Below are 14,249 nucleotides of genomic sequence, written 5' to 3'. Positions count from 1 at the left end.
GGGACATCCCCTCAGGTCCTGGAAACAGTGAAAGAACAAGAGGGTATTAGGAACAATTTTGCATCAGTCAATTCACCCACTGGAGGAGATGGACAAATTCCTTGAAAGACACAAGCTCCTGGACCTGCTCCAGGAATCAGATAACCCAGAATAGCCTGGTACCTGTGAAGAGGTTGAATTTGTTGTTAAAATCTCACACACCAAAAACAAATGACTTGCAGGCGTGCGTGGCTCCTCCCTGGTGAATTCTATAAGCATTTAAGGAAGCAGGATCTGTATGAGCTCCTCCGGAAAAGAGTAGAGGAGGAGGTCATACCTACTGGCGCCTGACCCGACAAAGCGTAGGGCAGGAAAAAGCAAGACACGGTCCCTGTTACATACCTGCCCCGGATCCTCAATATTTTTGGAAGGGGACACGAACGGGTAGCCATGCTTGCCTTGGGGGATGGGCTGGTCATTATAATCACCTTGAGTTTTTCAGTTTGTAGATGTCTTATTGCTTTTTTAAACAAGAGACTTTAGAAAACAAGCAGCCTTTGGCGGCCTGAGCGCAGACCAGCGAAGTGGCGGCTGCTGCCCGCCCACGGCTCCTCACCTGAGCTCAACCTGCTGGCGGAGGTTGTCGGAACGCTGGCGCAGCTTGTGCACCTCGGCCTCCTGGCGCTCCAGGTCGGGGCAGTGCTCCTGGAAGCGGCTGGCCAGGGAGCTGGAGCACTGCTTGGCCGCCTCCAGGTTCTGCTCCACCTCACCGAGGAGGGACTTTTGGGCCTGCAGCTCGGAGGCCAGGGCCTGCAGGGGCGGAGAGGCAGACAGTGGCGCTGTGGCCAGAGCTCCCAGGGATGAAGGCAGCGCTGCGCCAGCTGCCAGAGCCTCCTGCGTGGGAAGGGACTACGGCTTTGCCTCTGCATTTCTCCTTAAACCTGGTGGTCGTTTCTGCATTGTTCTGTTTCGTCACAATGAACACAACCCGGAAAACCTGACATCTAAAACCCTGCAGTCGGTGGCGTGTGCCTGGTGACATCGCGCCCAGGACCAGAATGACCGGATGCTCTCCAGCCGCAGGGCCTCAGCTCTGAGGTGAGGATCTCCACGTGAGGACCGGTGTGTGAGTAAGGGGCCTCCCGAGGGCTCACACACTTGAATGCCCACAGCAGTCAGGCAGGCAGACACACGAAGCAGCCCAGGGGCCACGCGACAGAGAAAGCAGATGCTGGGGCTGGAGGCAGCCGCCGCTGACCTGCTCCACGAGCGTGCCAGCCCAGGGGGCCAGATCTGCTCGTCCGGAGACAGTGGAAGTCTGGGGGGTTAATGTGGCTACTTCACTTTAAAATCAGGCACCTGATTTCCACAAGCCCCCCACCCCCCACCCCCGAGCAGCTGGGATTCGTGCGCGGCCCTCCATTTGCAGCTTCCGATTGGGCACACTGCGGCCTTTCAGAGCCTGGAGACTCGCTGCCCTGGTACTCGGGGCCTCAATCCCCATCTATTCAGAGGCAGTGGGTAGGGAGCACATGGGGAGAAAGGCTCTTGAGGCCTTGGGTCCCCAGACTTACCACCAGCTCCTGCCTCTTGCTGTCTAGGGCACGGCCACTCTCAGGTACTGTGTCCTCCTGGGTCAGCTGCTTCTCGTAGGTGGCCAGCGCCTCCCAGCCCTGCTGCAGGCTCTTCTCCAGGCGGTTGGCCACGTCCACTCTGAGGACAATGGGTCAGGAATTAAGGGTGCCCGCCTGGCCCCATGATCCCACCCGACCTCCCCACTGCCCGCCTGCCACCCACTTCTCCTGGGCCAAGTCCAAAAGCTGCACCAGGCGCTCATATTTGCGGTTGGTGTCCTCCACCCGGGTCTTCAGCAAAGGTGTGGTGCCGCTGCCTGGGAGGGCCTGCACGAATTCCTTGCACTCAGCCGTGCTGCGCGCCTTCTCGGGCTCGATCCGCAGCAGCTCGTTGGTGATGTTCTGTGGGGACCAAAGCCCCTGGAGTTGGCCACAGTCCGGCAGCCTCCTCCCCTCCAGGGGCTTCACAGAACAGAGGAAGCTGCTGGGGAAGCCTGGGCCCTCCCTGGGAAGCCACCCCATAGTGAGCGCCCCCTGGAATTCTGGTACGGTGGGCTGTGACTCACAAGAGTGATGGAAATTAACAGGTAATTATCAAGCAATTTTCCGTGCACATCATGTGGATGATTTCATCCGTCTTTGGGGGCCACCCCATGAGGTGGGTACTTTTCCTCTCCCCATTCACTCCAAGCAGCTTAGGAAGGGATGCGATGGGGCCTGGCCACAACCCACCCCTGTGCCTGTCCTCCTCTGAATGTTTCTGAACACATGGAGGCTGGGCTTGAAGAGCGGGTCTGCAGTCCAGCAGCCAGCAAGCAGCGGCCGCCATGCGCTGTAGCCTCCACTTGGCCAGTTACTGGTGTCATCCGTACTGCACAAGCCCGCAGGCGACAAGCCATGTGGAGGCAGCGTGAGGCTCACTTGCCCTTTCTCCTGGGGCCGTGTCGGGGGCACCAGGGCTCAGGCACCTCCTTGGTCACAGCCTAGAACAGCCCCCCTCACTGCCATCACTCAGGACTTCTGGTTACATGGGGCAGGTGGTCCTTGTCAAGCACCAAGGGCCCCAGGAGGATGAGACCAGCCTGGTGGTACCTTAAGGTCCTTGGCCCGTTCAGCGCTGTCCTGCACAGCCCGGCCCTGCTCCAGCGGCGGCCGTAGGATTCCCGTGATAGCCTTCTCCTGCCGGTCCAGATCTCTGGCCACCTTGTCCAAGCCAGCCAGCAGATGTCGCCCCTGAAGGTCGGAGGCATCTGCCAGAAGGAAATCACAGAGTCAGGTGGCAGTGGGGAGCTGGAGCGGGGACCACAGGGAGAGGGCCTAGGAGGCCAGCTGGGACTTTTGGGGCTGGCCCAGCCTCCCCCACCCCTGCCCTGCCTGTCTCCTGCCATCCCCTCCTCCCTGTCCACCCAGAGCCCAGGACAGTGGCCCCGGCACCCACCTCCAGGAGTCTCTGCCTTCAGCACCTCATGCCGCTGCTGGAGCGCGCCTCTGCTCCTGGCTGCCTTCTGCCGCACACTCCGGTACTGGCCGGCCAAGCTGGGAGTGCACAAATGGGCTGGGGGCCTGGGGCAGCCCACCGCCCCCTCCACCCTACACACACGGGCCCCACACTGGCTCGGCAAATGGCTCAGAGGAGCCACAAGGCTCATCAAAATGCTTTGAAAAGTTAAAACCTGGCACACGTGGTAAGTTTGCTATAATGCTGTTCTTTCTTTACTCCTGGGTTCGGGTAGATCCTTCCTCCTCTCCTCTCCATTCCAAATTTTACTACCTAAAATTGTCTCGTTTGTTCCTTTGTCTTCCCCACCAAGATGTTACTTCTGAGGTAGCAGTACACAGTAGGTGCTCAATAAATACTTGCTGAATGAATATATGAAGGCATTCCTGGAATCACTCATTGAACAAAGGAGCTGTTGGGTACTTACTTTGTACCAGGTAGTGAACAAGGTCCTGCAGACAGTAAATCTCAAGGAGCACCTCCCCTCCATGAGACTGACACAGTTTTCTAATAAAGGGCAGTATTTGCAGTGGGAGAAGGTGCTCGAGCCACAGTGAAGGGTGTGTGGTCAGAGGAGGCGTCACAGAAGAGGTGACCATGGAGCTATCTTAATTCAAGAGGCCTGAGCCAACCGGGCCTTGAGTAGGTGTCCAGAGGGAACAGCATATGCAAAGGCCCAGAGGAAGGTGTCCAGGTAGAGGGAACAGCATATGCAAAGACCCAGAGGCACTTGCAGAGAAACTACTGACTGTGCCTACAGTCTGGCACATTTGGCAAGTCAACCTGGCCAAAGAGGTCTGCTCCTGTCCCACTTTAGGCCCCAAGGGGGTGCAGGTGTGGGATGTCATTTGCCTCCTGAGGCTGGGTCAGGATGCCCAGGGCTGTGAATGGGACCTGAGGGGCCCAGTGGGTGGGGCCAGTCCTTGCTGGCTCCATCCTTCATCCAGTACCTGTCCGCCAGAGCCAGGGCCTCGGGATCAGTTGGGGGGATCACGAAGCAGATGGCGGGGGCAGTCAGCTTGTTCCCTGCGCTGTCCGTGAGGTCCCAGCTCTCCCCATTGTTGCTCTGCAGGGTGTAGCTGTAGCCCCGTGAGATCAGACCCTGGCAGGGGCAGGCTGGTCAGAAGGCATGGAGGGACCTGCCCTGGCCAGTGACCAGGACCCCAGTTGCCATCTTCCCCTACGCCCCCCAAGCCTTAGCCCGTCTCTCTGACCCTCCCCAAGACATTTCACTATAGAAAGCAGGAAGGGTCCAGCTGCAAGGGGACTTGTTGGATCTGATGTCTCAACACCCACCTGGATTTCCCTTTGGGGGACTGCTCCCCCCCAACCAGTCCCTGACTGCTCAGGGTGGGCATGTGACTCAGGCCTGGCCAATGAGAATAGCATCTGGAGCCACCGGGACTGGTTTCATCAGGACACAGGACTCAGCTGGCAGAACAGAAGGTCAGGGTGGCTGGTAGGACACGGGCGGAGGGGGGTCACTGGGAGAGTGACCCCAACTGCAGAGATGGACAGAGGTTCCCTAAAAACATTGTGTGAGGCCCTGCATCCAGCCTTGTCACTCCTGAGACTCTTCAGTGATCTGAAAGGGGCAGATCTGGGGCACCTGGGCAGCCGCTCACCCGGTCACCCTCAAAGTCACAGAGTGCCTCCACAGGGATGGGCTTGAGCGGCGTCTCCCGGCGGTACTTGAGGGGCACAACCTGCTGCCCTCGCTTCTGCAAGCCCCGCACCACATGCTCATACTTGTCCAGAGCCTTCTCCTGGTCCTGAAGGTAGTAGGGGGAGGGCCAGGTGAGACCACCGCCCTCCCCAGGAGGGAGCTGCAGGGAGGGGCACAGAGAGGCCCTTGCCTGGCCCATCACTCACGTCCAGCTCCCGCAGCAGCAGCTCAAGCTGGTACTGGTCCTTGAAGTCAGGACTGTACTTGTGGTCCAGGTCCGAGTCCACCTTGCGCAACAGCTCCTGAGCATCCCGCACGTCTCTGTGGAACTAGGGGAGACCAGATGGCCCTGCTACGACAGGACCCCACCAGGACACCTAGGGCTAATCCTGGCTGGGGCCTCAAGCCCACCCCCAGGCCGGGCTGGGCACCCCCACTTGCCCTGAATCTACCCTCCCCGGCTGGCTTCTGGGGGCCTCTTGGGCTGGGTGTCTTCCCACCAGTCCACACGACGCCACCTTTAGGACACGGTAAGTGTTCATATGTACTGTTAAAGCTTTAGGTTCTTTTCTATTCCATTCCTCTTTTTGAGCTAGGGGCACCCTGACTTCACGCTACACTTTTCAAAGTCTTGATACACGGAACACAAGCCTCCCCACTTTGTTCTAGAAAGTTCTCTTGCCCCTTCTTTAGTCCATCATACTCTGAAATCACTCAGCTGTCCCCTGGGCTGTAACAGTGAACAGGACTCTGGTCCCTGTGGACCTCATAGCCCAGTGGGGTCCAGACACTGAACCAGAAGTTACGTGGGTGTCACCTGAGTTCCAGAGTCCCCAGTCCTAAGAATCAGGTGACCAGCCCTTGTTAAAAATACACATTCCTGTGGAAACCAGCTGGTGTCCACCAGCAAAGAATGGGTAAACACAGTGTGCTCTGTCCATACAATGGACTAGGATTCGGCCATAAAAGGGAAGGGAGTTCTGATTCATGCCCTGACATCGATGAACCTCAAAAACGTCAGGATCAAGAGAAGAAGCCAGACACCAAAGGCCACGTTAACCTGTGAGTGCACCTTCACAAATGTAGAGTAGGAAAATTTACAGAGACAGAAAGATAGGTTAGAGGTTACCAGGGGCTGGGGGAGGGAGGGAGAGGGAAGGGAGTGACTGTTTCTTGGGTGCAGAGTTCTTGTTTGGGGTGATAGAGAAGTTCAGAAAACTTCCCCAAGGTGAAGGCTGCACAACACCATGAATGTAATGAATGACACTGCATCATGCACTTAAAAATGGCTAAAAATGGCCAATTTCCTATTCTATATGTTTTACCAAAATGAAAACCCCACACTCCTTCCTGGGCCCCACACTGACCCATGAAATCAGGTTCTCCAGCCCTGGCCTCCAGGGAAGACAGACAAGGGCCTGGCAAGCTCGGGGGCACCCCCATCTAGGCCATCAAAAGCATGGGCACTGGGAGGCTGGGAAGGCAGCCCTGTGAGGCTCCTGGAGGAAGCCCTGAGTGCTTCCACCAGTGATGCACTGGGGCTGATGCATACCTGGTGGTAGTCTTCCATGTACTTCAGGTGACTCTCCTCACAGATGAGCAGGTTCAGGTACTCCTTCCAATCTGCATGCACAGCCTCCATGTGCGCCTGCCGAGAGAAGCGGCGGGGGGGGGGGGGGGGGTTGGTAAGCAGGTCACTGCTTGGCAGGTGTCTGGGATGCCCAGGGAGGAATGACAGGATTCTGGACCAGAGAATGGTGGGAGAAGGAGGACCTGGCATCTCTCTGAATGTGGCTCCCACAGAGGCAGCCACCTTCTTTCTGGGCATGGGAGGAGAAAAGGAACATGTTGAGGAGCAAAGCAGGATTACTATGTACGGGTACTTGGGCTGTGCACTGCACAAGGGACAAGCAGGGGCTGTCTCTCCCCAAAGTGGTGCTTTTAAAAATCCACACAAAGGCACTATAGAGGGTTGAATGGTATCCCTCCCCTCCCCAAATTCATGCCCACCCAGAAATCAGAATGTGACTTTATTTGGTAATAGGATCTTTGCAGATATAATTAAGGATGTCAAGATGAAATCATCCTAGATTTAGAGTGGGCCCTAAGGTCCAATGACTGATGTCCCTATAAGAAAAGGAGATGACATACAGAGAGACACACAGGAGAGAAGGTTATGTGAAGATGGAGGCAGAGATACGAGCGACGCAGCCCCAGGCCAAGGAAAACCATGGACTGCTGGCAACCACTAGACGCAAGGAGAGAGGCAAGGAAGGATTCTGTCCTAGAACTTTCAGAGGGAACAAGCCTGCCAACAAGCCTGGATTTCAAACTTCTGGCCTTCGGACTGTGAGAGAGTAAGTTTGTGCTGTTTAAAGCCACCAAGTTTGTGGCCATTGGTTACAGCAGCTCTAGGAAACTATTACAGGTACCGTATGGGCTTCAGAAGTCCAGGGGCCGAGGGCAGGACATGGCAAAGGATGAGATAAGAGGAGATAGCGTCAGAGAGGAGAGAAAGACAGCAAAATGGAGACACAGACAGACAGACACAGGACGCAGGACCCCCACCTTGGGGGCTGCCTGAGTCTCAGCGGCCCACAGCAGAGGCCACCCTGAAGCCACCCTGGTGGAGGCACCCGCCCCCAGGCACACCCACCTCAATGGAGTTCCTCCCAGGGTGCTCGGCGGCTAGCAGCTGGTCACCCTCGCTGTGCAGCTTGTTAATTCTCTCCTCTTTGGCTTCCAGGTTCCGGTTGATGAAATTCTGCAGAGGAGGCAGTGGAGGGGGCTCAGCGCCCAGCTGGCAGCCCTGTGCTCCCTGCCGGCCCCACTGGCCCCGCTGCCCCAGGCCCACCTCGTACTGGCGCCGGCGGCTGGGGTAGTCGAGGTTGCGATCACTCCAGTCGTACTGCATGCGGCCCTTGGCCTGCTGGTCCAGCCAGTACAGCTCGTTGGTGCAGCGCTGCATGTAATCCTGCAGTGTGCTCAGGTGCTGCTGCCGCACCTGCGATGCCGCCTGGGGGGGGGGGGGCAGGGGCGCAAGGACAGGGCTAAAGCCTCCCTCCATCCCTCCCCTCGGGCCCAGCTCTAGCCCGTGTGCGGACCAGCCCAGCTCCACACTTCCTGGCTGGACCCCCTTGGACAAGCCACCTGACCCTCCAAAGTGCATTCATTCATTCAGCAACCGTCCATGGCGCAGGAACTAAGTGCTGGGCTCCACTCCAGGCTCTGGGCACAGAGCAGTGAGCCCAACAGACAAAACCCGCATGGGACGGACTTTCTTGTGGAGCCCTGAGTTTCCTCATGAGCAAAATGGGGATGACAACAGCACTGAACTCATAGGAAACCAAGACTGTCAAACGGGGCGCCTGGGGGGCTCAGTCAATGAAGCGTCTGCCTTCAGCTCAGGTCGTGATGCCGGGGTCCCGGGATCAAGCCCCGCATCGGGCTCCCTGCTCCGCGGAGAGCCTGCCTCTCCTTCTCCCCCTGCTAATTCCCCTGCCTGTGCTCTCTCTCTCTGTGTGTCAAATAAATAAATTAAATCTTAGAAAAAATTTTTAAAAAAAGACCGTCAAACAGTTGGTGCTCAATCAATGTGAGCAGCTACAACTTCCATTTTTGTCTTTATCATGATCCCCGTACAGAGGCTAGGAGCATGGTACATGTGAGAGGCACCGGGTGCCAGGCAGGGAGGAGCGGAAGGGAGCAGGGACACTCGCCTTTGCTCTACGAACAGAAACAGTAGCTAACAGATAGGCGGGGCCCGCGGCGTGCCCGGACTCTGCCGGGCACTTCTCCCGCGTCAGCGATCCTAGGAGACAAGGACTCAAAGCAGCTCCCCTGTACAGATCAGGAAACTGAGGGTCGCAGGGGCTAAGGAGCTCGCTCAGGGTCTCCCCACCACCGAGGGATGGAGGCATCTGGCTCCAAGCCTGTGCGTCCTCTCATCTGAGGCGTCTGAACCAGCTGCAGCAAGGAAGCATTTAGGCAGGACGACGCCCTTTTAAAAGGAACTCATTCCTTAAAGGTTTTGAAAAGGGAAAGAAAACTTGCTTATAAAGCACATGGCATCGTACCTGGCACACAGAAGGTGCTTAGCGAAGAAGTAAGAAGCAGACTGTAGGACGGGCTGTATCCAGGGGACCTATTAGGGTTTTCCACAAGCACAGAGCACACTGGGACGCCTCTCAAGGGGGGCTCGGGGTACGATCTCCTTCCCCCTCAACCCCTTTCATTCCATTTGAAATGTTCACGGCACACACTTTCTGTGCCCACATCCCTGGCTCCCCATCCCCTCCCGTCCCCTTCCCCGGTAGGGGGGGGAGGGGTGCTTCTCACCAGCAGTTTCTGGTACTTGGCCTGGAGTTCGCTGTTCTGCTCCTGCAGACAGAGCCAGGGGCACGGGGGGGGGGGGGGGGGTCAAGGCGGGGCTGCAGGCTGCAGGCGTAAGCCCCCCTTCCCCTGGGGCCAGGCCCGCTCCACCACCATGCACACCTTGCCCCCATCCTTGGCCAGGTGGGGCCCAATGGCCTTGACCTCCTTGTGGAAGATATTGTGCTGCTCCACCTGGTGGTCCACCAGCGGCAGGTCCGTCCCGAAGCTCTGGCTGCTCAGTTTGTCCTGGGAGGGAGGGCGGGCAGAGAGATGACCCACAGAGAGCGGGCGAGGGCCTGGGACTCGCAGCCCACCCACCCCAAGAACCAAGGAGGGAGCCAAGGGTCGCGGGGAGAGACATGGGGCGTGACAGTCACCTTTACCACCGCACCTACACGTGTCATCTCACTGAATCCCACTGTAACCTCAGAGGCCCCCACAGTTGTCATTTCCATTTCACAGATGGGGAAACAGAGGCCAGGTCAGGGGAGTCGCTTGCCCAGGTCACACCACTAAGAGAGGACAGCTGGCTCCAGCAGCTGCCCTTCTCCATGGGGGAGACAGGCTGGTGAGGGCACAGGAAGGACACCTGGCCGCTCCTCCTAGCTTGCCGGGACCCCACCAACCAGGGCTGGAGAGCAATCCCAGGAGGGTCCCAGTCTCCACCACATCTGCTGGGTGACACTGGGCTAGGTGCTACACCTCTCTGAGCCTTGCTGGCCTCACTGACGCAGCCATCGGGAAGCATCAGGAACATGACCCTCCCTCCACGAGGCAGGACTGTGGTACCCATGCAATGGCGGGGTCCTCCCTGCACACGGCGGAAGCCGGGGCCGTACCAGCTTTTCATCCACCAGCGCTGCCCAGTTGACCTGCGGGTCTACCTCCTTCACCACCAGGTTGTAGATCTGCTTGTGTTTCCCACGGAGGCTGGTCACGCGCTCCTTCAGCTGACGGATGCTGAGCAGGGAGAGTGCCCGTCCTGATTAGCGGCGCCAGTTGGCAGGCCCACTGCCCACGCCCCTCCCCCAGGAGGGGCCTCCCACCGCAGACGCTGGCCTGGGGCTTTCTGCTCAGGGGCCTGGAAGGACAGGGTGACCAGGCCTTCGGTTCCAGACAATCACTACCATCCCCCCCTCATCCTTCCTTCACCTATGAATGTTTTCCCAGGGCCTACTGTGTGCCCAGAGCTGTAGAAGGTTCTGGAAGAAAAGGGCAGGTCCACTGCCCTCTGGAGCCCACCATCAAGCAGGAACCACAGGGGTGGTGTGGGCCATGATAGAAACAGTGCAAGGAGACATGGCGCACCCCGAGACCCTTGCCCCTGCCAGGATGGGGAGTGCAGAACGAAGTGGGAGGCATTTTGGGTGCCAGTTTATCCACATCTGAGCTGAGGGGAGAACCATGAGCACAGGAAGCTGGCTGGGAATCAGGGAGTGGGAGAGCGTGCCCTAGAGCTTGGAGGTCAGACAGCTCGACGATCAGGGACCTGTGGTCACACTATGACCAGAACAGGGGATGTCAGTGCTGAGCCTCAGTTTCCCTGACTATAAAATGGGTCGTCATAAGGATAACAGAGCGTGTGGCGTGTGCGTAGCATCTAGTTAGCCCTCAATAAACCGTGAGTTGGGCTCTGGAACGCTGAGCGGTCTACAGCCCTCCTGCCCTGTCCCAGGAACCTGGAGCAGAGGGGACCTACTCCTCAGCAATCATGTCTCCTTGGGGATGCTTCATGTGCTTGGCAATGGCTGCGTCCGCCTCTAGCACATACAGCAGCTTCTCTGAGTCCGACACCTTCTGCAGGGTCACGTCCTGGTGCTCAGGCTGTTGGCCCTCCTGCAGCCGGGCCAGGTCCTGTGAGAGTCAAGAAAGAAAGGGGGGTGGGGGATGGGCACTCAACAGGCACTGCAGGGGTGGGAGGGGAGGGAGAGCGCCAGCAAGGGGCTCCCAGTCCTACCGAGCCTCTCCTCTGCCTCTCCACAAACAGCCCAAGTACCTGCGTGTGGGGGCTCGGGGACACAGCTTCCAATGAAGAGGCATGACTCCGGCCAGCCCAGTCAGATAAACAGATAAACCTCACAAAGGTGCTTACAAGTTCACACAAGTCGTGTTTACCAAGGCAACACGCCAGAAGTGGAACAGGGACCTGCTTTAGATCTGGTGGTCAGGGAGCCCCTCTGGAGGCGGTGACACAAGCTAAGCACTAAGGATGAAAGGAAAGAGTGTTCTAGGCAGAGGAAACAGCCTGTGCAAAGGCCCTGAGGCAGGAAGGCAGGCTGGGGGAGGAAGTGGAAGAGGTGCAAGGCAACAAGGCCCCATCTGTCCTTAGAGGCAATGCCTCAGGGCTCTACAGGGCAAGGGCACGGCCGCGAGGACAGTCAGCAGTTGTGACAGGGCTGGTGGGAGCTGACGGTGGCTGATCTGGGGTGGCATCTGCAGAAACGGTGAGCGTCAACAGAGTGGGTGGATATTTGGGAGGCATGGTCGGTGTGGGTGATGAGCCCAGGGTCCCTGCTTGTTTAGGGAAGAACAATGAACTGGCAGTCAGGACAGCAGGTGTCTAAACACAGCCTGTTAGCTCACTCGGTCAACATTCCTAAAGCCCAGCCACACACCATGTGGGGCCCTGGAGACCCCAGGCCAGTGGGGGAGGTGAGGACAGGCCCGTGACTGGGCTGAAGACAGACCGTGGAAGTAACACGGGGAACTCGAGGAGCCAGTGCCCTCCCCCGCTGGGTCTCAGCGTCCCCATCACTGCCATGGGAATAAGGAAGAGGTGCCCAAGTGACCCCAGGAATTTCTCAGCTGTGAGAAGACTGGAGCCGCTGACACACTGGGAGGGATGAGCCTTGAAAACCGCGAAGTGAGAGAAGCCAGAGGCCACGACGCATAGGGTCCCACCACATCCTAATCCGAGAGACAGGAAGTGGATGTGTGGTGGCCAGTGGCTCGGGTGGAATTGGACACAGTAAACGAGCACAAGGGTTCTTACTAGGGGATGAAAATGTTCAGAAACCCATTTATGGAAATGGCTGTGCCACTCGGCAAAGTCACTAAAAATCAGTGCATTGTGCACCAGCAGTGGGAGCTGCTTCTGATGTGTGAAATACACCTCAATAAACCTGTTACAAAAGCAAAAAGAAGTGAACGAGGTGATGTGCTTCCCGGTCCAGAGGAAAGAGCAGACTTCCCCTCGGAAGAAGAAAAGACGTTTGGCCCACCCGTGCCCGGCCAACTCCAGGGAGGCTGAGGGGCAAGCGGGGCCCAGCGCCCCAAGGGGCTTGGAGGTGAGGCCCAGGGGGGCTGCGCCACCTCCCCACCTCCGCGTGGGTCTGACCAGGGGGCGAAAAAACACACAAAACATCGTGGTTCTTGGCTTGGGTGGAACATTATCGCGCCGTCATTTCCAGCTGGTCTGCAGCTCTCTTGGGCAGTTACAGGGTCGAAGATTAATTTCGCAAAAGGCGGAAGTAAATTAATCATTACCTCCTTCATGCGAGCGCTGTGTGGGAACACAAGACCTCTTTAAACATGCCAGCCGAGATGAGAAAGAGAACACCTAGCTGAGAGACGCCGCGTTCAAGAGCTCACAGTCGGGCAAAATGGATCGACGGAGAGAGCGCTCAGCGCCGCGCTTACCTCGGGGGGATAAGGACTGGCAAGGTCACGAGCTAGCTTCCTGGGAAATGTTTTCTATCTTGACCTGAGCGGGGGGTTACGCAGGTACCTATGAATTCAAAGGCCCTTAAAACGTGGACACTTTCTGTATACCTTGCAGAATTTATACCTCAAGTAAAAGGTTTTTACGAGTCCAAACAAATCATAGGGACCGATGTAGCTAATACACGCCTGCTGCTCGGGGGATGAGGGATAGAGCAAACCCAGCAGCTCTTGCCGGTGGAGTCTGGGGGGAGGGACATGGGTGTTCTCTGTAGAATTCTTTCAACTTTTCTGCATGTTTAAAATTTTGGATAGACACAGGAGGTCATGTACTGTAAGATTCGGTTTATATGAAACATGCCGAAGTAAATTCACAGGCACAGAGAGCAGATTAGGGTTCCCGGGGGCTGCAGAGAGGGGGCGTGGGGAGGGACTGCTGTTGGGTACGGGGTTCCCTTTGGGGGAATAGAAAGCTCTTGGAACTAGAAGGAGGTGGTGGGTGCCCAACATGCGAACGGCCTACAGGCCAAGTGGTTAATCTTATGTTATGCGAATCTCGCTTCAATTTAAGAAAACAAAACATTCAAGAGAACTTTTGGGTAATAAAATGAATAGTGACATTTTCTGAGAAATGAAAGGATGGAAGGGAAAAAAAGAAAGCAAAAGATTAGTCCATATGGTCCTCAAAGCACGGTTTCTATTTTCAGGTTTGTTCATCTGAAGTTAAAAAACAGTTCAAAATTATCCCCCAAGTACATCCTTGGTACTGTGAGTCATTACTCCAAGCAAATAAAAATGAAAGCCCGAGACCCTACTCTCTCTCACACACACACATGCACGCATGCATGCACGCACAGGAAAGGGCCAAACAGATACACCAGAATGCTAATAGCTGATCCATCCATCTGGTGGTGGAATTATACAGGATTTCAATTTGCTTTGTTTTACTTTGTTTATCAGTCCTGGAAGATTTGTAACAAACCCATATTACTTTTATTAGGACAAAAATGGACACACCCAAAAAGCTGTTTTCATTTAGGAAAGAAGAGAGCACGGCACCATGAGACGAGGGGAGTGAAAACTCAGGCAAGGAGCTGGAACAAGGCTGCGGCCTGAGTGAGGGCCGAGCTGCAGGGCTGGCGGGGCACTGAGGCAGGTAGAGGCCGGCAGAAGGACAGGTGAGGGCAGGAAAGGAGCCGGGGGAGGGCCCCTGGCAGGGAACAGAGACCGCTCCACTCACCTTTCCTGCTTTTTCCCACACCTCCATCCCTCACTCCCAGCTGTGCCATCCGCAGCCCATCCCGGCCCTCAGCGGTCTGGGCTGCCTGTGGACTGGCCCCCAGGCCGGCGGACACCAGCGTGGTCAGAGGGAGGGGCAGCCACGGCTGGGTCGCTCACGACCTGTCCACCTTCTGTCCCCCACTCCTCTGGACCCGCCTCTTGATCACCTCCTGGGTAGGAATGCAGATGAAATACAGACCACCCTGTTAAGTGCAAA

The 14,249-nt window shown here is 56.9% G+C and overlaps 1 protein-coding gene across 2 annotated transcripts in view; it reads right to left on the bottom strand.

Annotated features, from left to right (window-relative positions):
- PPL (periplakin) overlaps nt 1-14,249 on the bottom strand; it is a 43,157-nt gene that overhangs the window by 7,293 nt on the left and 21,615 nt on the right. For both annotated transcript variants that reach the window (XM_045783936.2, XM_045783937.2), the window contains exons 3-17: nt 10,791-10,945; nt 9,931-10,051; nt 9,212-9,337; nt 9,056-9,097; nt 7,572-7,733; nt 7,374-7,481; nt 6,270-6,365; nt 4,924-5,046; nt 4,677-4,823; nt 4,002-4,153; nt 2,992-3,089; nt 2,646-2,803; nt 1,777-1,955; nt 1,554-1,692; nt 596-789 (exon numbers count right to left, since the gene is read on the bottom strand). In XM_045783936.2, coding sequence (XP_045639892.2) covers nt 596-789; nt 1,554-1,692; nt 1,777-1,955; nt 2,646-2,803; nt 2,992-3,089; nt 4,002-4,153; nt 4,677-4,823; nt 4,924-5,046; nt 6,270-6,365; nt 7,374-7,481; nt 7,572-7,733; nt 9,056-9,097; nt 9,212-9,337; nt 9,931-10,051; nt 10,791-10,945 — 2,000 coding nt within the window. The remainder of the gene's footprint in view (nt 1-595; nt 790-1,553; nt 1,693-1,776; nt 1,956-2,645; nt 2,804-2,991; nt 3,090-4,001; nt 4,154-4,676; nt 4,824-4,923; nt 5,047-6,269; nt 6,366-7,373; nt 7,482-7,571; nt 7,734-9,055; nt 9,098-9,211; nt 9,338-9,930; nt 10,052-10,790; nt 10,946-14,249) is intronic.

Source organism: Ursus americanus, chromosome 2 (genome assembly GCF_024610735.1).
Source record: "Ursus americanus isolate L20-20 chromosome 2, mUrsAme1.1.p, whole genome shotgun sequence".
NCBI lineage: Eukaryota > Metazoa > Chordata > Mammalia > Carnivora > Ursidae > Ursus > Ursus americanus.
The sequence above is the reverse complement of the archived record's forward strand: the minus strand, read 5'-3'. Positions and strand labels throughout refer to the sequence as shown.